The sequence below is a fragment of the Barbatula barbatula genome (genome assembly GCF_947034865.1).
Source record: "Barbatula barbatula genome assembly, chromosome: 12".
NCBI lineage: Eukaryota > Metazoa > Chordata > Actinopteri > Cypriniformes > Nemacheilidae > Barbatula > Barbatula barbatula.
In genome coordinates, this window is record NC_136775.1 from 5,542,808 (window position 1) to 5,564,123 (window position 21,316).

Sequence of the window (21,316 nt, forward strand, 5' to 3'; positions counted from 1 at the left end):
CAATTTTTGCAGTGTGTTTTGGGCGTTATTTTGATGGATTCTATTAATGGGATGTTATTGATCCCATCACATACCAGAAGACACCATTATAGTTTCCATTAAGACCAATTCAATTCCCATTTTAACCATTAAAATGTTATGTTGTGTTCTGTGCAGGGTTCTATAGTTTCTATATCTCCAAGCTGTTAACACGGGTTATTTATATGCTGATCTCCATTTATCTTCTAAACTTCCGTCTTATTTTTCTTAAAATAGCTATTTGTAAAAAGGGCACTCTAAAAAAGTATACGTTTCCACTTTAACCGTCTTAAAAAGAAAACAACAACACATCGTCAAAAACGACACAGATCCCACGAATACCGTCAAAGTGCCATTTAAAGTCTCTCGCAATAAAATTAGACGTGAAGGCATACGCATAATTACAGGCTGAAGTCAAAGTGTGTCGTGAAGGAGGAGAGTCCTGCCCTTTCTCCAAGATTTCCTGTTTCACTAGAGCAAAATGTAGTGACTCAACCCCACTGACTGACTGACTGACTCTCGAGCTGCGACTGTTCCCTTCAACGGCATGAGATCTCTCCGGATCACCGCCGAAATCTGATCAAACGACCCCAGCCGGATCGCATTCGTATTCATGCGAGGGCGCGTTTGTGATGGAGCCACATCGCCTTTCTTCGCTGTGTTGGGGAACATTTTTAATCTCTACGGTTCTTATGGTTCGCTGCGGAGTCGGTGAGTTTGAGTTGACACATTGTTACGCACTCCTCGAGTTGGCAGGTAACGTTATGTGCGTGTCTTCAGACCGGAGGAGAGCCGCATATATATATATATATATATATAATCCGGGTTTATAATGTAGGGTTTGTTTTGTAACTTTTGCTACTTTTGTAACAGGTGATCGCTTTTTAACGCTGACGTAGTTATGTAAGAGCGGCATAAAAAGCGGCATATGTATAAAGCACAGTACCGGTTATAATGCTCAAGTGTTCACATTCTGGATTTTGTATTTATTGTGTTTTATCGACTTTCCACGTCGTGTTGTTGAGTGACTCATGCAGTGCTTTCAAACCGTTATTTTGGTGCATTACGTTGGTGTGTGACTTGTGTTCTCTTGTGTTGTGAAGTGTCGTTGTACGGAAAACAAACAAACAAGAAGTTGGCCTTGTTTGTTTTATGGATGTAATTTAACCACTTAACTCTATTTGCAGTACGTTGCACGTAAAATGATTATAGTTACCGGATTTTAACTATTTTTAACTTTGTTATACAACGATGATGAAATATCATTCTGCCGAAACACACAACCACACTCTTATTCCGTTTTATACAACTGTTGCACATTTCCATAGGTTCTATAAATATATACCATGGTAGCCTACAATGGTATCACTTAACGGTTACACTATGGTATTAAAATATATACCTACCATGATACTAAATAATTGCTAAATGCAACTTTGATGTTTTATACGTTGCTTTCTTGTGTCTTTCAATGCAGTACTTTTGTTTGAGCAAAACAAGCCTGGGTACCACAACACTATGGTGGTAAACCATTAGGAGAATGAAAGACGTTTTTTTTATTATAGTAAAACTTAGTTTACCTACGAATATGATGGCTAAACTATGTTTTCTATCATTACTGTGCGATTGTTACTATAATTATGAACGGAAATTCGATTTTAGATTTTTAATGAAATTCATTCCATCTTTAAACTTTGAAATTTGACATTGTATTGAAAGTAACAGCTGTGCATGACTTTTTACCTTCGATAGACTGTATCAGTTATTCGCTGTGTGCACAAGTGAGCGCCCTTATTTACACTCAGACAAAAAACATACGGCGCATAACATGTAAGTGTGTGATAGTGTACAATAGGACGTTTCTCCATTTAAAGCAACCCAGCATCATCTATCCCCCGGTGTAAATAGTTTATCTCTCTGTGTCTTGTCATTCATTTCAGCTTCTGTGATTACAGGTTACTTTAGACACTAATTACACTCACTGAACTCCTCCCCAACTCACGCCTGTGGTTATCCAGCGCTCTATAGAAGGATATGTTTGTCCCACAGACCTGGAAGAAGTAACTTTTTGAGAGATTTCTTACAGAAATCATAGTTTCCAGATGTCGGTTTACATCTTTGCCACTTCCTTGCTTGGCTGCATGTTACTTTGCACACTCCACTGCTGCAAAACACTAGCGCTGTGTTTGCAATGTTTGGTCCATGTGCAGGAGTTTTATCCGGTTTAGGCATTACAAATAACGTCAGATGCCCTCGTGTGCAGGTACGGCCCTTGCCTTCCTGTTTTTACATGGTGTTTCTTTGTTGTTCTCATCTGCTCACATAAGTCATTTTGAGCGATGACATCCCACACGCGCTTGGTAATGAACACTGTCAGTTTTTACACCGCACACATACTCTTGGTTTTTCCTATTTGAAAGTGAAAGTTTAGCTATGAATGCTATTCGAATGGTCTTCTCTGAATTTCTATAGTTTTAGTGGCAAATCAAACTTAAAGGAACAGTTTACTTAAAAATGAAACTTTCCAAATCTGTATACATTTCACAAAGATATTTTGAAGAATGTAGAAAAGCAAACAGTTCTGGGGTCCTTTTGACTACCGTTGTAATTTTTCCTACTATGGTAGTCAATGGTGTCAAAGCACTGTTTGTTTACAAGCATTATATCTTTCTCTGAGGTCTCTGAGAATCCCTGATGCCCGTTTCCCATATCTAGGCCTGTACACTCACTGCTTATCGCAAAGTACAGGGCCTTAAGAGACATCTTGTTTTCATGTTTACCAAAGGCTGGTTTTAACCAGATAAAACACTTTAAAGCATTAAACTGCTAGAAGTAATTTCCACTCTGGTCCTCCGCGTGTATAATGTAATAATTTTGGCTGTACAGTATACTAAAGCTCAGTAAGGTGACCTATGCCAGTGCATAGTGATTTAGCGACTACGCTGTCCAAAGGAAATGTCTGAGGTAATGGGTTTTCAGTATATAAAGTTGTCCAGTCAAGCCCGACTGTAGATATGGAGAGAGCAGTGCTTGGGAGTAAAAAGCATCTTTGTTGGACGAAGAAGCTCGACTAGTGGAGGGAGGTTGTGAATCTGCACTTATGTTTACCGAAGCCTTCTTGGGCCCCTGCGTCAAAAACTCAAAAATAGCCTTCTTGAGATGAGGAGGGGTCGCATAATCTCAAAACGGCTGCATCTTATTTGACCATATTAGTCTTTCTATCCTCGTGGCCGACGCAGTCCCCTCTTGGCTTGATTCAATGAACCAGAAACTAAAAAGGCACAGCTCTGCTCATCTGTTCTACTCCAAAAGACAGAGCCCAGTTATCCAAAAATGACACTTGGCCATGTGTTTGTAAATACAGTCATTTTTGTTTCTCAATCATGCCTCCTGACATTTAAACCCGTAAAATTGATCATTGACCATTTTAATACATGGTGATGTTTTAAAATGTGTGCTCCGCTTTAGCCACACACTATCTTTTCAGTAAAGGTGTTGCAGTAGAAGTGTCCTGGTTGGTTTAGCTATGGAAGGAAAGCCCACATCCGCCCTATCTGTGTTTCCTTCCTCGGCAGGGTCGCCTGATCCATCCTTTCCAGAGAAAGAATTGGAGAGAGCTCTGTTAAGGGAAAGTAGAGGTCAAAGGTCATGCCATAATGTCTCCATAGTGTCTGGAATGCTGCTTTACTGTCCTCAATATATCAGACACTATTCTGCAGAGATTCAATGTTTCCATTTAGGGTTGGGTGATTTGTTCCTGATATGTGTGTTTACACTGACAATTAACAGATAAACATTGCCTTTAGTTTGACTTAACATTAGCAAATAACCTGATGTGGCAATTTTGGCAAAATTTTGGAGGTAAAACGGTTCGTATGCATTCTATTTTGCAAGGATTGTCGCTTTGGGTAAAAGCATCTGCCAAATGCATACATTTAAACAGCTCATCGCTTTGCTTTACAGTAGTGCGTATAGTCAGATGTGATGAATTGAGTCTTTAGGAGATTTCAGTGCATAACATTGTTGATCTAATTTATTTTAATTATTAATGGAAATGTATGTAGTTATGCCTTATTCTATTTTATTTGGTCTATTTTTTACAATCGATATCAATATTTTATAAATGTGTTATTTAATAATGTTTCCAAAGTCAATGAGTAATCATATTAAATAATTGTGATTTCAATAGTGGCCAAAATAATAGCGCTTATGATTGGGGTCAACCAAGGGGTCAAGGTTATGCTGGTTGGTAATGGTCTACTTAGGACTTGCTCATGGATGTCAAGTCATTTCAAGTATCTAGGTATTTTCACAAACATACATTTTCAAACAAATGCCATTTTGGGTGTTTTTCTTTACATGTTTTGCCATTGACTGTCAAATTTAGGAAATATACCTGTTCTGTAGTTGTTTGTGATGCTGTATGGGACTGTGCATGTTTTTGTGTTTACTCAATTTTTTCTGTAATTTAATTACAGTTACCTCCGATGTAATTAAACTAAATATATCATACAAATTATTAATGACTATTTCAGAGTAACTAGCCCAACACAGCTTCAGAGTGACATGACATTTACTACGAGTGGCTCTAAAACCTTGGCTGCCCTTGAGATTAATGTAAAATACAGGCTGATTTTCTGCAGAAAACTTTTAGCTGGTTAAGTTTTAGTTTGCTGTCTGTTAAAATTAATTTCCACTCCGGTAGATCTAATGTCCTATTCAGTCCCAGAGAGCCAGTGTGGCACTTTATCACAGGAATGGGTTACTATAGAAGGTGTGTGTGGTACGTTAAAGACCAGCTAAACAAACACATTACGTAATGCCGTTTTACGACTTCATGTGGATTGGCTAAAAACACTCACTCACATATACACATACATGCAATACAGAGGCATACACTGAGAAACCATACGCACAGAACAAAGCCTTAGAAATTATCATATAACACTAAACCATTAACAAATGTGCGTTCTTAAACTTTTGGGGGTTTCTAGATTTACAGATTAGGCAGTGGCATAAGAATAGTTTACCATCACAGACAATCTATAATCTCTATGGAGTTGTTGAGCTGTTCGGTCACTCTGAGTCATTCATTGGTATAACAAATTGGTTTTTACTTTCATTTAATGTAAAATGTTTTTTAGGTTGACTCTATTTAATAGCCTATATATTGCTTATACTGCTTGTGTATGTGTGTGTATGTATATATATATATATATATATATATATAAGTAGTATATTATATTGCTTGTATTCTCTATTAAACAATCTGTCAATTTAATAACAAAATATACTCTTGATTATATGTAATGTAATGCATATTATATGATATGCAATACCAATCCAACCACCCCCCCCCCAAGCCTAGTACCGGGCCTGGTGTGTTATTTTGAAAGTGAATCATCATTGCCCACTTCACCAAACACAGAATAAAGACTTATGTGAAATTTGACATTGTTTGTTTGTTTGTTGTTTTAGGTGGAATGGGTCTTATACAGAATTCCTTTCAGGTCCATCAGTTGTGTAAGTTCTGTGACACAAAGCCATCCACCTGCTATGGTACTGACACCTGTGTAAGCAACTGCAACATCACGGCCATCTGTGAAAAGCCAGATGAGATATGTGTGGCTATCTGGTACGTTTCTACTCCAGAGTATTGCTTCAACATCTTATAATAATCAAACATCTGCTGTACACAAGTGTAAAACAACTGTCTCATATGACAGATCATTAAAAATTAACCATACATCTTGCTCACAGATGTAGCTAATATTCTTCTTTGAGACTAGTGGGATAGAAGCTGTGTCTGAAATGTGGAACTGTGTTTGTCGTTTCTTGTAATCTGTGTGTTTGCGTGGGTCTGAATTTTAGGAGGACAAACGATAGCAACAACACTATTGAGACAATGTGTCACAGCCCCTCTAAACCGATCTATGGCATCATGTTGGACGACTACAACGACACCAAGTGTGAGATGAAAGCGAGAATATCGAACAGCGGCCCAATCCACATCTGCTCCTGCAACGATGAAGAGTGCAATTCCCTTCTGCTATTCACTGCACGTTAGTTTACCTTCATATCTCTTTATCTTTCAAGTCCTGTGTTTTACTTCAGGTTTATCTGTTTGGGTTAAACGGGTGGTGTAGTCACTTTGGGTTGGTAACTGAAGCATTGTACGTTTGAAGCTTTTTAACCTATGAGCAAGCCTCTTAACCTTAACAGTAAAACACTATTATTTGTAGCTGAAAGCAAAGTGTGAACAAAAGTGTGAAAAAAGGTTGCAAATTCCCATTTCATGGCACATGCAACTGGAGTTTCTACAGTATGTGCATGTAAGAAACCGTTCGTAGGTGTATGTGTTTTATAGGTATGCATGCATTCTGTTTTCCCCAAGTGGCCTCTTATAGCAGGGATGCTAATTGGTTAGCGAAACCAGAACAGCTTTCTAAGCCCCCACGAAGCTTTTCACGTGACAGCCTACATCTCACCTCTCTGTGGTGAATATGTTCTCCCTTGAGCTATGAAAATATTGAGTAAATGTTGTGTGAATAATGATTTCTCTGTTCTGTCTTAAGAGAAATATCTAGTGTCAAAGGGAAATTCTGCCATGAATTACTCACCCTCAAGTCCTTCGAAAAGATTAGGACATACCTTAGACAGCCCAAAGACAGCAACCCGACTGATTTTCTACGCTTTGAAAGTCAGATGTGTTGCTGTCTATGGGCAGGATTCAGAAAGCTCCTGAACTTCATTCTTTATTTCATCTTAATAGAAGAAATAGATATAGAAATAATATGATAATCTTCATTCGCTTTGCCAAGATTAAGGGATGTACTAGGCTGGTCAAAAGTCTTGATGGTGAGTAATTAATGGCAGAATTTTCATTTTTCAGCGGACCCCTTTAAAGCAAGCACGCTGCCCTGTGTGATGCAAATAACTCTATTTTATTACATTGAGAGTCAACATATTAAACCTTTTAATATACCGTATATCTGAAAGCAGATGAATACGTTGTTAATGTTACAATATATTGAATGTATATAAATAATGTCCGCTTCATAAAAAAGTGTATAATACCAAAAGTGTATAATTCCGATATATAGAAATATATTATTTAAAGGGGGTGTCCGATTTCCAAATCAGGCTTGTTTAGACAAAGTCGGGCCGAGTACCAAAATAACCTTGTAGCCAATCAGCAGTAAGGTGCACCGGACGGACATTAGTCGAGCCGAGTGTTGACGTAAGCGAAAGATGGAGGTAGGGGTGTGTTTGTTTTGGTGATTTGAACATCAACAACGGCTAAGACAAATCGGACATCCCGCCTTTAATATACTGCAATATATTTTCCCGTATATTCACATATATTTTTGTTTTGTAAAACACTGTATAAAAACACCTTTTTTCGATAAATTATCCGAGCACAAACCCCTGCTGCATAACTACAGCGCGTACGGTCAATGTGGAAAAATGCATTAGCGTACAATGCTATCTATTTAGCATTGGCTCGTAGAGCTTGTGGCACGCATTGGTATGCCAGCGCAGGTTGTTTAAAACACATACAACATGCAGTCATGACGGTTGAAAGCAGCTGCGCTGTTGCTGTCCGGGCTGCCCTGTGTAAAGCAAACTTTCTATTGGCTTTGGCTGTATGGACGGCTGTGGATTTCAGACATGTGGTTTCCTGTCTGTGTAACTTGAAGCAAAGACATCATAACCACATGGCAAAACAGCTGTGTGCACTAGACACGCTTTAAAATAACCGTATTTACCACTATTTGGAGAGTTTAGCACGTTTGGTAAGATGAGCTCTGGTTTAAAAATCCACATGTTCGTTTTTACAGGAAGAGTATTTGAAATATTTGACAGGATGTTCGCTAAAGCTTTTATTAAAATGAAACCTATTCCAGAGCCATGTATGTGTGAAGGGACTTGTTGTGGGGTGAAGAAGACAAACCAATATTTCAAACCATGGGTGTATATTTACACGTATAGCTACATCACAGAAAGATGGCTTGAGAGCAGGTGTTGATGTAATGTTGCATTGGGTATGTTGAAGCAGTGCACAAATGCTGTAATTTCATCCAGTGGTGGGAGGCCTCAATGCCTGCCTGAGTGAGGAAGTATCGCAGGAAGTCCATGTTTACTTAATTGAACGGCTCCATGGCATATTTCTTCAGAAATGCCAGGCATTGTTTTCCCGGACCGTTACATTTTTATGACATTAACTGTGCCTGAGAGCCTGCACGTTTACAGTGATAAGCGTCTTGTTCTGTACCTACACAGTGTGCACTGCTCTCTACTCCCAGCACACAGGAAATCAGCTGAAGTTTAAGAACACAGATTTGCGCTACACGACTAGCGTCTTCACACACAGACAAAACTAACTACAGAAATAATTGTAATCCTGAGTAGTAGTCACGTCTCGTGCCAGAATATCCAGTGATGTCCACTTCGCAGGAATGAACAAACCTCTCAAGGCAGATAAGAGAAACATACAAAATATACAGAGCCGGGGGGCGCAAGGACCCGGTTTGAGAACCGCTGACTTATACAAGTGCACACGGTTGTAAACGGTTTGTGAAAATATATTTTTATTGTGATGATATCGATTGTTTTCACAGATTGGAGTAGACATGTTTGCTTCTTTCCTGTGATGCGCTCTTTTTCACACATGGTTTTCTGTTTTCAACTTGTAAACTTGATTGGCTGATAGGAAGGTACATGGATATGGAATCTTAGAGTCGTCTCGATTTAGAGGTCTTGGAAGCTTTGCTTGCTTTTTATCATGATAAAACAGTTCGTGTACAGTACCGTTACAGTATCACACAGAATGAGATTCACACGTTGTTAGTGGCTGATGCTGAAGTTTCATTTGAACTGATTTCCTGTTTACAGTAAGCGACAGTTTATATTTTTGCAACTGTGGTTTGCAATGGTTGAAAATGTTGCGATTTTAAAAACGACGTGTTATGACATTGCATAATTTATTGTTAACATATCTTTTCATTCACATTGCTGATTTGAAGAAAGATGTTTAACTGGTGTTTTATGCATGTGCTGTGCATATTTCTAGATGTCAAATTTACATGCGCTAGTTCATCTTAATGTAATACAAACACGAAGTGATAGATGCCAAAATACTCCTTCTCTGATCTTGTGGATGATGTGACAAATGAGTGAAAGCATGTGTCTGCGATTAGTTGGAATATTTCCTGCCGGACAGTATGCTTCTAATCAGATGATCTTTAATCATCTGTTATTTTGATGGAAAGAAGAACACAGAGGAAGGAACGTTGAGTTTCTGTCTGTTTGGATTTTTATTTTCATCCCTGACGTGCACGTGAAGTTCTGCTCATAACTTTACGTAACCCTTGCAAAATCCTGTAGGTAAGAATAATAACGTTAAATAATCTCTTGGTTCCCTGAAGAAGTTGCATATGATCAACTTATCCTTCGTATTATCACACGACTTGTGCAATTTACAAAATCTATTGGATGGCTTCTTTGGAGTAGAACTTAAAACAAAATGCTTAATGTGTAAAATCCTTTCAAACCATCCTGCCGTCTGTGTTAAGTGATGAGAAGAACTGTATGTACAGTTATGAACACACCCACATTCACATACTGAAGAATCTGCGCCTCTGGTTATAGAGCAGATACTTACAGAGGTCTGAGTCACGGCGAGAAAACGAACGAGAGACCAAGACGGTGTTTGTGAGGAGAACCTAGACTTGTTTGCGGCGTGAGCCATTCTATAAAACAAAGTCGTAGCCATAACAAACAAACAGTAACAGGCCTGTCTTTCGCATGTTACTGATCTCAGTCTGGCAGGTTTTTAGAGCACTTTAAACCCACACCAGGACGTGGATCTGAAAACAGCGAAAACTTGTACATCTGGGAATCGCCAATTTAAATTCTGACATTTTCAAATGGAAACACGCAACATGTCCAGCCAGAAATTTAAAGCAGGCTGAAGCTGGTTTCCAGCTGATCATTTGCACACAAGAGGGTGGACAGAATTTGTTAGAACCTTCAGGAAATTAGAGTGTTCTGTCTAGATTATGTTGCAATTGCTTTATAGGAATCAAAATGATCAAGAAACAAAGCAAGATCCGGCCAATCCTTTACATCATGGTATGGAATTTTGAGGAACTGGCAACTTGATAAGGTGTTTAAGTCTGATTGCATGGGAAACTAATAGCCCCGTAGAGGTCATTGACATCTGTAATACAAACAATGTGAGTTAGACATCAAAGTTATTACCTCAGGCAATGGGATTTGTTAAAAATCCATCAACCTTACCTATGAACACTAGTAATTGCTTTAGCATTACTACTAATGAAAAACCTGGTTATTGATTTGTCCCCTAAACCCCCATTTGAGAATCCTTTAAAGGTCCAGTGTGTAATTTTTTTGGATCTATTGACAGAAATGCAATATCATATATATAACTATGTCTTCAGAGGTGTATTAAGATCTATATATAATGAAGCGTTAGATTTTTATTACCTTAGAATGAGCTATTTCTATCTATATACACCGCGGGTCCCCTTGTATGAAATTTGCCATTTTGTTTCTACAGTAGCCCTAAACGGACAAACTGCTCTATAGAGCGCGTTTTATAAAATACACTATCTTACTCCTGTGTCAGCCACTGTAGTGCTTCAAAAGGGAGGGGTGGAGTGAGTCGTTGGTTGCAATTCGCAACCTGGCCGCTAGATGCTGCTAAATTTTATACCCTGGACCTTTAAATTCACACCGGGCTTAATCCACTTTGTGTTCCAAAGACCTAGCCACAGAGCCAGTGGTATAGTGTTTGCCATTGGTTGATAATGTCATGGTCTGGAACTGTGGCTGGCGTCCTGGTTTATTTGGCTGGTGATTTCATGCATGTTTATATTGGTTGTTTGGCTCACGTAGAAGTTTCTGTCCCATGTCTGTAAGAACAGTTGGGCCTTCCCAAAAACGACTCTATGCTTCTTGCATGTGTTTACTGGTTGCTCCGTTTGCCAAAGTTTGGCTGTGCTTCCATGTGCCTGTGCTGTGTATCCCTTTCTGTTCTTTATACGTCTGTCTGGATGAGGCGTGTCTGTGTGATGAAGAATGCAGACAGGCTACACACTGACTCCACTCTCTGCCCACGTAGCTGGCAGGTCTCACTTGTCTCTGGATTGAACCTGCTTTACTATGGTTTCCAAGCCAATCTCAAGGTTGGCAAGCACAGCAGCAGGGTAACTTTTCCTGGAAGGACACAGTTAAGGAACAGACTTGTGTTTTCGAGCCTTGCAGCCTCCCTTTTGTCAGATGAAATGTCTACACATTTGTATTGTATAGGCAGCTATGGATCATTTGAAAATGGCTCTGAATTTTGTAAGTTGCAGTTTGGCAGGGTCTATTTAGCAAGGACGCAATGATGATGGCTTCAGTTACCAGCCCTGAATTTTAACCAATACACCAAACCACCCTTCCATCTCTTACAACAAGGGTCTTCAAAAAAAATACAATATTAAGTTAAACCGAAAAATGTATTTGCTAGAGTTGAGCTCTAAAAAAATGGTTTTCCTATATTAAAGGATTCCAAATGTATACTATGTTATACAGTATGCCAATGGTTGATATTGAATATTGATTCACAAAGAGCTCTGATGGTTGCATTCAAAAAGTTAATGTAAACATTTCCATTTTTCAGCTTTGTCTCAGGGAATCCAAGTGGTTTTAGTAATCCTGGTTAGTTTACTGCCTCTGGTGGTTCTGGCTGTGCTGGTCATCGCCTCTTTCTACTGGTATCGCATCTACCGTCGCCGAAAACTTGACGAGTGGGAGACCAAAAAGCTATCCAAACGCAAGGGCCCGAAAAGTCCTCTAGACTGCAGCGACGCTTGTGCCATCATGATGGACGACGACCGTTCGGATAGTAGCTCCACGCATGCTAACAACCTCAATCATAACACAGAACCTCTCCCCATTGAGTTGGACCTGCAGGTGGGCAAGGGCCGATTTGCAGAAGTCTACAAAGCCAAGCTCAGGCAGAGTCCCTCCGAGCAGTTCGAGACTGTAGCGGTGAAGATTTTCCCATATGAAGAGTATGCATCCTGGAAAAATGAAAAAGAAATTTTCTCAGACATCGATCTGAAGCATGAAAACATTCTGCACTTTTTAACAGCCGAGGAGAGGAAGGTGGAGAAACAGTACTGGCTGATCACCGCCTATCATCCATGGGGCACCCTGCAGGAGTACCTCACGCACCACCTCATCAGCTGGGAGGACCTGCGCGTGCTTGGGTGCTCACTGGCACGGGGTGTGGCTCACTTGCACAGTGATCACACCCCCTGCGGGAGGCCCAAGGTGCCCATCGTCCATCGAGATCTAAAGAGCTCTAACGTCCTGGTGAAGAATGACCTCACATGTTGTCTTTGTGACTTTGGGCTTGCTCTTCGTCTGGACAACTCGCTGTCTGTGGATGACTTGGCCAACAGTGGACAGGTGAGACCGACATACTAAACACATACAGTACATTAATACCTACTTAATATATAATCTCCATACGTAATTATTTAGATTTAATAGAAGTCAGCTTAGGTTTTGGTTGGTTAAACTTCAAGCTTGGAAACTTAAGATGATATCCCTCCTCACCAAGGTCCCTGGAGTCCTCAACTCAAATTGTATCAAATGCACTTTTTCAATCAACTTTGTACTGCGCTTATTTGTTCTTTTGGAAAATGTGCATATTTGCAACGGCGGGGGCATCCTGTCATAACTTGCAGGGAAAGTCCCCTCGAGCATCTCGCTGCGTGCAGGTTTATGTGTGATTGCCCTTTGTTCAGGCTGTCTGCTCAGATTTATGATTCACGGGCTAAAAATGCAAAGACAAAACGCGTCGAATGAATCAGTAATGAACTAGCAAATAGTCACCTGACTGTGTGCTGTCACCTCTCCCAGCTTATGCGTAGACGTTCAGTTGCTTCCAGTCGGTAACAAAGAATTCTGTGAGTTAAGCAGGCTGTGTTGAATTGATTGGGTTTTGTTGGGTTGTCTGTGTGACCTTTTGTACTCTTTAAAACAAACACAGCTCATCTTATTACCTAACTTAAAAGATAAAGAGATATGATAAAGAGGTGTGAAAGTAGTTCAGCGCGCCGTCAAAATATTCACATTTACGGTCTGAATGATGCAAGAAAGCCAGGAATAAACTGATCATTTTTATTTACACAATATTAGCCTCAGATGAGATTAAACCCTCAAAATATGCCTTGTATAGCAAAACTAAATTTCTCAGGTAGTTATTGGACAAAATTATGTGGCAAAAATCTAATCGTAATGTATCAGAGTGTGAGTTTTATTCTTCTATACCAAAGAATAATCAGATAATGTTATCTGTAATTCATTTAAATATTCTGTCATCATTTATTCACCCTCTTGTCATTTTAAACCTGTATGACTTGCTTTCTTATGCAAAAAAAGATATTTTGAGGAAAGTTGGTAACCAAACAGCAGGGACATCCGTTCACTTGTATTGTATGGACACAAAACCAATACCAAAGTCAATGGGTGCCATTTAACAACATTTTTCAAAATAATTATATTATGTGTTCTGCGGAAGAAAGTCATTGTGACGCCAGCATCTTCATTTTTGTGTGAACTATCGCTTTAATATTTGTTGATGCTCTCTTGTGGTGTTATTTTACAGTCGTTGTCCTGAGCTTTATAAAGTACTCCAAAGTACATTTTTAATGCATCTTTAATATAATATTTGAAAAAAGAGTGATGTAAATTGTTGAAAATCTTTTGGCCTCCATCTTATATGCTTTTTAATAACTCTGTATATCTCATTTTAAGGTGGGTACAGCCCGATACATGGCCCCAGAAGTCCTGGAATCAAGGATCAACCTTGAGAACATCGAGTCCTTTAAGCAAACCGATGTCTACTCTATGGCACTGGTACTGTGGGAGATAACCTCCAGGTGTAATGCTATCGGAGGTGAGTTCAAGAATCATCATGCACTCGGATCTGAGAAACGGAGCTAAGGAATTATAGTACTTGGAAAGCTATTTCTGCCGTTCAATGAAAAATGTATTTGTGTTGGCTGTTTCCCAGATCAATATGAGTGGTGAACTCAAGACAATGCTATTCTTTGCCATTCATCTCATAATTGTCCCGCAAGGAGAACAGGGGTGAAGTTAGGCTTGCAAGCATTGTTGGGTTGTTGTTTCTGTACATTGCATGGAAAGCCCATTGTGGGCCACAATGGGCTTTTTGACCGGTTTGCAGTTTTCTGTTATACGAGGAGCCGTTCCTCAACGGCAGAGATGGTACAGCAAACAGCTCTCCTCATTCACTTCAGGGAATGATAGGAATGTGTGAAATGTGAGCGAATCCTTCTAATTTTGCCTTCTTTGGTCAGGTGGGAAGAAAGCTGTTAACATATTCCTGGCGCATGTGCATATTGATGTGTCTGATAGGTAATGTGAAGAAAGTTTTCATTGGTGAATTTATCATTTTGTCATATGATATCTCAGACAATAAGCCTGGAACTGGGTCCTGGAGACAATTAAAACAGATGCGTGAGAAATGGTGATACAATTACTTAGTACACAAGCAAAAACTTCTTACAGAATGATTAGAATTCTGTCATTTATTCACCCTGATGTTATTCAAAATCTGTATATGACTCTTTCTTTTGTGAAACAAAATAAGATATTCTCAGGAATATCTCCGTGGTTTTGTGTCCATATAATGGAAGTTAATGGGGTCCAGTGTTTTTTGGCCAAAACAAAGTCTTACACGTTTGGAATGACTTGAGGGTTCACTTTTGGTTGACCCATCCCTTTAAAGCTTTGAGCAACTCTTAATTCTGCTTGGTGTACAGTAAGTGATACGTCATGTAAGTTATGGCATTCGTGAAGGTGTGGCATGTCGGTTTATTTTAAATGCCTTGGGTAATGGCATTTAAACAGGAGAGTTTGTTTGTATTTGTATTTGAATGTGTATATTTGTTTCTGTCGCTATGCCCGAGGTGTTTTGTACCCACATGCCCCGGCATGCCCCTCTGTGGTTCATGGGGGTTGCAGGAGTCTCACTATCATAGTGCTTAGCGCTTATCTGCAGAGCTGGAGTTGTTTTCAGCCAGACAGACTGTCTGCTTCCAGCTGAGCTCTGAGCGGTAGTGTTGAGGGAAGATAGCAACAGACATACTAGCATCTCGGAGTCGGTCTACAACAAGAGCCCTTGCTGTTGTATTAAAAAGTGCAGCTTTTATCAGAAGTCTTAGGACGCACTGTGGTGAGCCAGTTGCTACAAAAGGTGAAAGCGCAATGTATCGGACCAAGGCAATTGTTGTAGACTGCATTGCTTCTTCTGCGCATCAAACATTAGATGTCGGGTATTTAATAAATTGGTTAACCAAAGAAGATGTGGAGCCACAAATCCTAATTTGGTGTTTGAGCCTGGTTATCTGCTTATTATTGGGAATGGGAAGGTTTAATGATGGACCTGTGTAACTCTTTGCGGAAATCCGTCTTTGCTTGGCTCATTGTGTGTTGCTGGGATGTCCTGGATTTGGTCGGGTTTAGGTTAGAGTAGTAGAGCAGAGGAAAAACTTGAGATGCTGCCAGCTGGATGATGGAGGGGTAAGTGGGATACAGCAGCTGGTTAGCAGGTGGCAAGACCACATACAGGGTGGTTATCCATTATTACTGGTCTCGGATTTACTGCGTGTCGCCTCTCGTAGATCCGAGCTATTTGCAAGGATGCAAATTGTTTTCTTTAAATTGTCTGTAGATCTGTAAATGTCAATTTATCATCATTTATAATTGTTAGTATTAGTTTGATTGTTTTGTTATTCACATTTTCACAAACTATGTTGCAAATATGCAATAAGTAATGCTATCACAGCAAGTTTTTTATACTTTTCCTAACCATTTTTAAAATTATAATAAAATACATTTAAAATTTAAAAAAGACTTTTTTATGAATTTTTTTCCTATAATTGTTACTAGTATTATTTTCTTTATGTGTGCGTGTTTTCGTAAACTACTGTATGTTGCAAAATGCAATAAGAAAAGCGTGCACTCAAGGTTTTATTTATTTATTTAATTTTTTACGAAATTATTTAATTTTTCTATTATTATCGATGGGGTTTTCAATTATTTGTATTTTCTATAATTGCATATAAGTTTACATTAGAAATGTAAATAATGCAACTGGATTTAAATTTCAGTTTCGAGGGGCTGTCTCCAACAAAGCATTTCTGCCAGAGTACAGCGTGTTTTTCAATTGTTTTCAACGGAAACTCTTCAGTATTTTTCACTCTCAGCGTACTATGTATGTATGAACATTTTATTTATTAATAATTAATAATTTATTTTTAGATCATTGTTATTTTTATAGTATTTACATTTTTTCTTTAGTCATTTTTCAGTCGGCTGACTGTGGAAAAACTACAGTCAACTATGCAAACTAAAGCCTGTAACATTCCTCCAGGCAGTTAACATTGCTGTGTTGCTCTCCGTTCAGCCTCAGACTGTAAATTGGTCACAGTCTCAAGCAGCAATCCCACCTCCGTCTGCCCTGACCGGCTGCTTCACTCCTTGTGTTTTTAACTGCTTTTTTCCCTTCCATGTACACTTTCCCAGACAGAGAGTCAGACACGCAGGATTGTGGAGGTATCAGATGCTTAATCTAAAGGGGAAACCGTAGTAAAAAAGAGCTTCCCTGGATAATGCTGCCTGGGTCCAGGGTGGGAGGCCTCAGTCAGCAGGACATCTGTTCCCAAAAACCACGGCATTCCACACATAGCCAGTGCATTTGTGGAGCCCAGGAGAGAGAACCCCTTGAGCAATGGAGCAATTGAGAAATGGAGAAGAGATGTAAACAAAGGCTGAGACGTTGTTTATTATGTCGTAGACAGACATTTCTCCTCCATTTCTCCATAAGCTCTTGAATCTTTATGCATAAGACGTGGGAATGAGATTTGTCCGTTTTACCACAGTCAGGTTAGACCCGAGCATGGGGCATTGAGGACAGCACAAACAGCACCTCAGGGGCGGGCGTATTTTGTTTAAGCGCTCAAACAGGGGAAGTCCACTTGTCAAAAACAGGATGTGTCCGCTTGTGGAGTCAGCTTCTCTGTAGGGGCCCAATCACAGTCTTCCACTTCCTTTCCCGAGCTGCATGCTGGCCAAGCCCCTTCCTGTGGGCCGGAGCGCCAGGCAGAACCACATAATACACTTCAGTCAAGAGCAAGCCGCTTTCATGTAAACATACTCATCTACAGTCATTTGCGGTGATGCATTATATGTCGGCCAGCTTTGTCAAAACCATCCACTGTTTAGGACATCACTGCAAAACTGTTGGCGATTCATGTGGATCTCGCCCTGTATAGCACTCCATGTGTGCTTTATCTATAGCTGGCTCTGGTCAAGTGTGTGTGCGTGCGTGCGTGCGTGCATTGTAGACAGATATATGAATGTGCGTCTGCAGCTGCAGAGAGCTGTTTCACGAGGTCTGGAAAACGATGCCGTGGATCGGTTTTCGGAGTTCTCTGGCACAGTCCAGTGATTAGCCCCATATTTCACCAATTTGTTTTCATGAACAAAACAAATGACTCATAAACAGGCTTTCATTACCGTAGCGTCGGTATTCCGACGGCGCTTCTAAATTTCATCTTCTACGGTTGTCGAATTTACAATTTGCTTTCCCTTACCAGACTAAATATCCAAAGCCTGTGAAATATATTTCTATCCCGGTTTTTTTTCAATGTTGGCTTGATTTCAGCCTTGAGTCTCACTTCAGTTCAGCTGTTACACCAAATGCTCTCCTATAATGATTTCTCGTTCAGTCATAAGTGGTTGGAGTCGTACGAAGGTTCCTGGTTTAATAATAAAAGTCTGATTTGTGATTGTCCTGTGTGTGTCTTTACAGAGGTGAAGGACTATGAACCTCCGTTCGGCTCTAAAGTCCGAGAGCATCCCTGTGTGGAGAGCATGAAGGACAATGTGCTACGTGACCGGGGACGGCCGGAGATCCCCAACAGCTGGATGAAGCACCAGGTAAGCGAGCACAAAACCTAGATGTATACATTTGGAAAAGGCGTAAGGGTTGCTGACGGATGTTTTCAGCATTCATTTTTAGGTTATCCGTGGTTCTTTTGAAAGGGGAAAGTTCACCCCAAAACAAAGATTCTGTCATCATTTACTCACAGTCACGTAATTTCAAACCTGTATGTCTTTCTTTATTCTGCATAACACAAAAAAAGATATTTTGAATAATGTTGGTAGCAGGAAACAGTCTGTCCCCATTGACGTTTTTGTCCATAAGTGAATGGGGAACCAACGGTTTTTGTTTACCAACATTAACAAAATATCTTCTTTTGTGTTTTGCACAAGAAAGTCATGCAGGTTTAAAATGACAAGAGGGTGAGAAGGATGACAGAATTTTCATTTTGGGGTGAACTGTTTCTTTAAGGCATTCAAACAGTTATTCATTTAGGAGAATATATTATCCAAAGCGAAATGAGAGAGCATTAAACATTTGTGTTTAAGGAGCCAACAATATTGTTTTAAATAATAGCGAGACAGAAATGCATTACAAATGTGCTGTAAAAAAACAATTCAATCGTATTTTAGGCAGAGTGCATTATGCAAATTCACAAAGGATGACCAGTGGGAGTCGGTAAAGCTCATGTGATCGATATCTGTGGTTGGATACAACAGTTCAGCTCAAATGACAACCGTACAGAGAAATACAGTAGCAGCCGCTGGCAATTCGCTAGAGGTGCCTATTGCTGTCAGTGTGAACGCCCTCTTAAAATTGATAGCAGCCTTGGGAACAGTTTAATTTGTCAACTGTCAGTTGAATAGCTGGTTTAGGTGTGGTGGATTATAGTTGAACTACACTTCGGTGTATTTCCCGAAGCAATATTGCGCAGTTGCACAAACACTTCTTTTTCACCTCCAGGGCGTGGCTATGGTGTGTGCCACCATCAACGAGTGCTGGGACCACGACCCAGAGGCCCGACTCACGGCGCAGTGCGTGGCCGAGCGCTTCAACGAAATGGAGGACGACATAGACAAGCTGTCCACCTGCAGCAGCTCAGAGGAGAAGATACTGGAAGATTGCGCTGTGAGCATGAGCGACGACAAATGAGAGAACAAAGTCAGGGCATTTGGAGATTTAGCAGCCAACACCTCTCCGTGCCTCCGACTTTTGATCTCGAAGATCTGCAAAAACTAAATGTTTGGATTTGGAAGTGAGGTGGAGCGAGGGAATATGATCTTTTCATAAAGCTTAACGTTTCATAACCAAAGATTTCATGCACTTTATCAGATTTCTTATGCATAGCTCACACTGAGGAAGGTCACGCTGCCATGCAAGAGGAGCTGGACAGACACTCGTATTCTCCTCGTATAGCTGACCAAGAGCCAAAGATAATCAGGAAAATGTTTTGCATCAACACTATCCATTCATAGGAGATTGTAAGACTGGATTTTTACAGATCAATTCAGGAGTTTTTCGATTCATGAAAGAATGTGTGAAATTTAAGATTTAAGCGTGCATGTGTGTGCGTGTGCCTTTAACAGTGCAAGTGCGTGTGAGTGCGTGCGTGTGTGTGTGTGTGTGTGTGTGTTTGCTATTGCTTTTAGCAAGAAGTGTATGGTGTTTTGTAAACCAAAGAGATTAAGCGTATTGTAAATATTTTTTTCTGAAATAAAAACCTGCCAACACAATTAAAAGAGCCAAAAAGGGGAGAATTGCTGGTATAATAAAAATATGTAACAATCAGTGTTTTGCAATTCACAAAGTGCCTCTAAGTGTGTACACATATATTGAAAAGTATTGTGCCTCTTTTTGACTTTTATACTTTTAATGTGTAATATATTGTAAATCTTTAATGATTAAAATACGTTTATGTACAGTATAGACGCTATCAATGGTTTCATGTTTCACATTCTTTTTAATATTACAGCATATACAGTCAAACCAAAAATGATTCGGACACCAGATGTACTTTGTTTCACTAGTGGGTGCAGGCCGCTTTAGTTCATATATGTTAGTGAGAATAGCTAAATAAAGTAAACACATTTTGCCCAAAAATTCTAAATACAGTGGATTTCCAATAAAATGGAGAAAAGATTCGGCAAAAATTACTCAGACCCTGACCTGAACAAAATTCAGCATTGCTTGGTGATTCGTCTAATTGTGTATTTCCATTACATTTCAACTTAATCCGTTTCATATCAAAGTTATCTGATGTAATCTGATAACAAAATACTAATTTATTACTATTTTCTAAACTATAGGGAATAAACTGTGATTATGTTAGAAATGTTGAAGGTGTCTGAATACATTTTGGTTTGACAGTGTGTTGAATATTTAAGTAATGGTTATGCATTGGAATATTTCAGCGTAACTGTGTCTTGGGAAATTTACAGTTTAATATAGATGATTGACAACCAGATATTACCTGTAATATGGCAGTTTGTCCCAAGATAAATTCCTTTATATAGATTATTGACAACCAGATATTACCAGTCAACAGTGCTGTCAGTTAGTCTTAAAGAACATTCCATTGGGTATTTGTCAGCCTTCCATTTTAGTGTTCTGGGAAACAAATTTCTTCACTGAAAAACAGTCTTTAGCTATGCTTTGGAGAACTGACACTTTCATGCACAGTTTTCTACATTAGCCTCAGGGTTTCTGCTACAGTAATGTATCAAAAACACATTGATGTTGCCAAATCAAGAAATTGCTGCCTTTCATTTGTATCATTGTGTGAAGGGATCCCAGTGGGTGAGATTGTTCAAGCATACTTACGTCTGTGTTGTTTGTCTGTTAAACACATTGCTTATGAGGTTGCTAAGGTGTTTTATGCTCATTCCAAAGCATGTCATATTTAAGTCTTTAGAAATGGCTTGGTTCCCTCCTTCAGTGTAAATTACCCATATTATTATCTACCACAAGGCTAAAATCCCAAATCCAGCTCTTCTGAAAAGTAAAAGCAGATATTGCATTCATGCGTGATTCCTTACTAAACAAAAATATGGAATATTCTGGAAAGTACTGTATAATGTAATAAATTAAATAACACATTTCCATGCTGGAAGTGTATAAATCTATATATAATAAGTGCCACTTCTCGAAATGCCTTAATGTATTTTATATATTCTTAAATATATATTCAATAATTGCATATAGTATCAGATAAAATATAGGAAAATACATTTTCTTTTTGTGTAGGGGATTTTAGGAGCACTTTCATTGACGATAACGCAGAATAACCTTAAAAAGCTTTTAGATTTT

At 39.3% G+C, this 21,316-nt stretch overlaps 1 protein-coding gene across 1 annotated transcript; it reads left to right on the forward strand.

Moving 5' to 3' along the window:
- Positions 1-413: 413 nt before the first annotated feature.
- Positions 414-19,943, forward strand: tgfbr2b (transforming growth factor beta receptor 2b). Its single transcript, XM_079470239.1, has 7 exons — positions 414-729; positions 5,497-5,653; positions 5,890-6,080; positions 11,708-12,501; positions 13,855-13,996; positions 17,939-18,066; positions 18,974-19,943. The coding sequence occupies exons 1-7, from the start codon at positions 651-653 to the stop codon at positions 19,160-19,162; spliced, it is 1,680 nt and encodes a 559-aa protein (XP_079326365.1). The 5' UTR covers positions 414-650; the 3' UTR covers positions 19,163-19,943.
- The last annotated feature ends 1,373 nt before the right edge of the window (positions 19,944-21,316 follow it).

Bases quoted from the DNA above. Each gene is read 5' to 3' on its own strand.
- tgfbr2b (XM_079470239.1), top strand. From the start codon at position 651: ATGGAGCCACATCGCCTTTCTTCGCTGTGTTGGGGAACATTTTTAATC. The intron at 5,654-5,889 runs GTACGTTTCTAC...TCTGAATTTTAG, and splicing joins GAGATATGTGTGGCTATCTG to GAGGACAAACGATAGCAACA. The intron at 6,081-11,707 runs GTTAGTTTACCT...TCCATTTTTCAG, and splicing joins CCTTCTGCTATTCACTGCAC to CTTTGTCTCAGGGAATCCAA.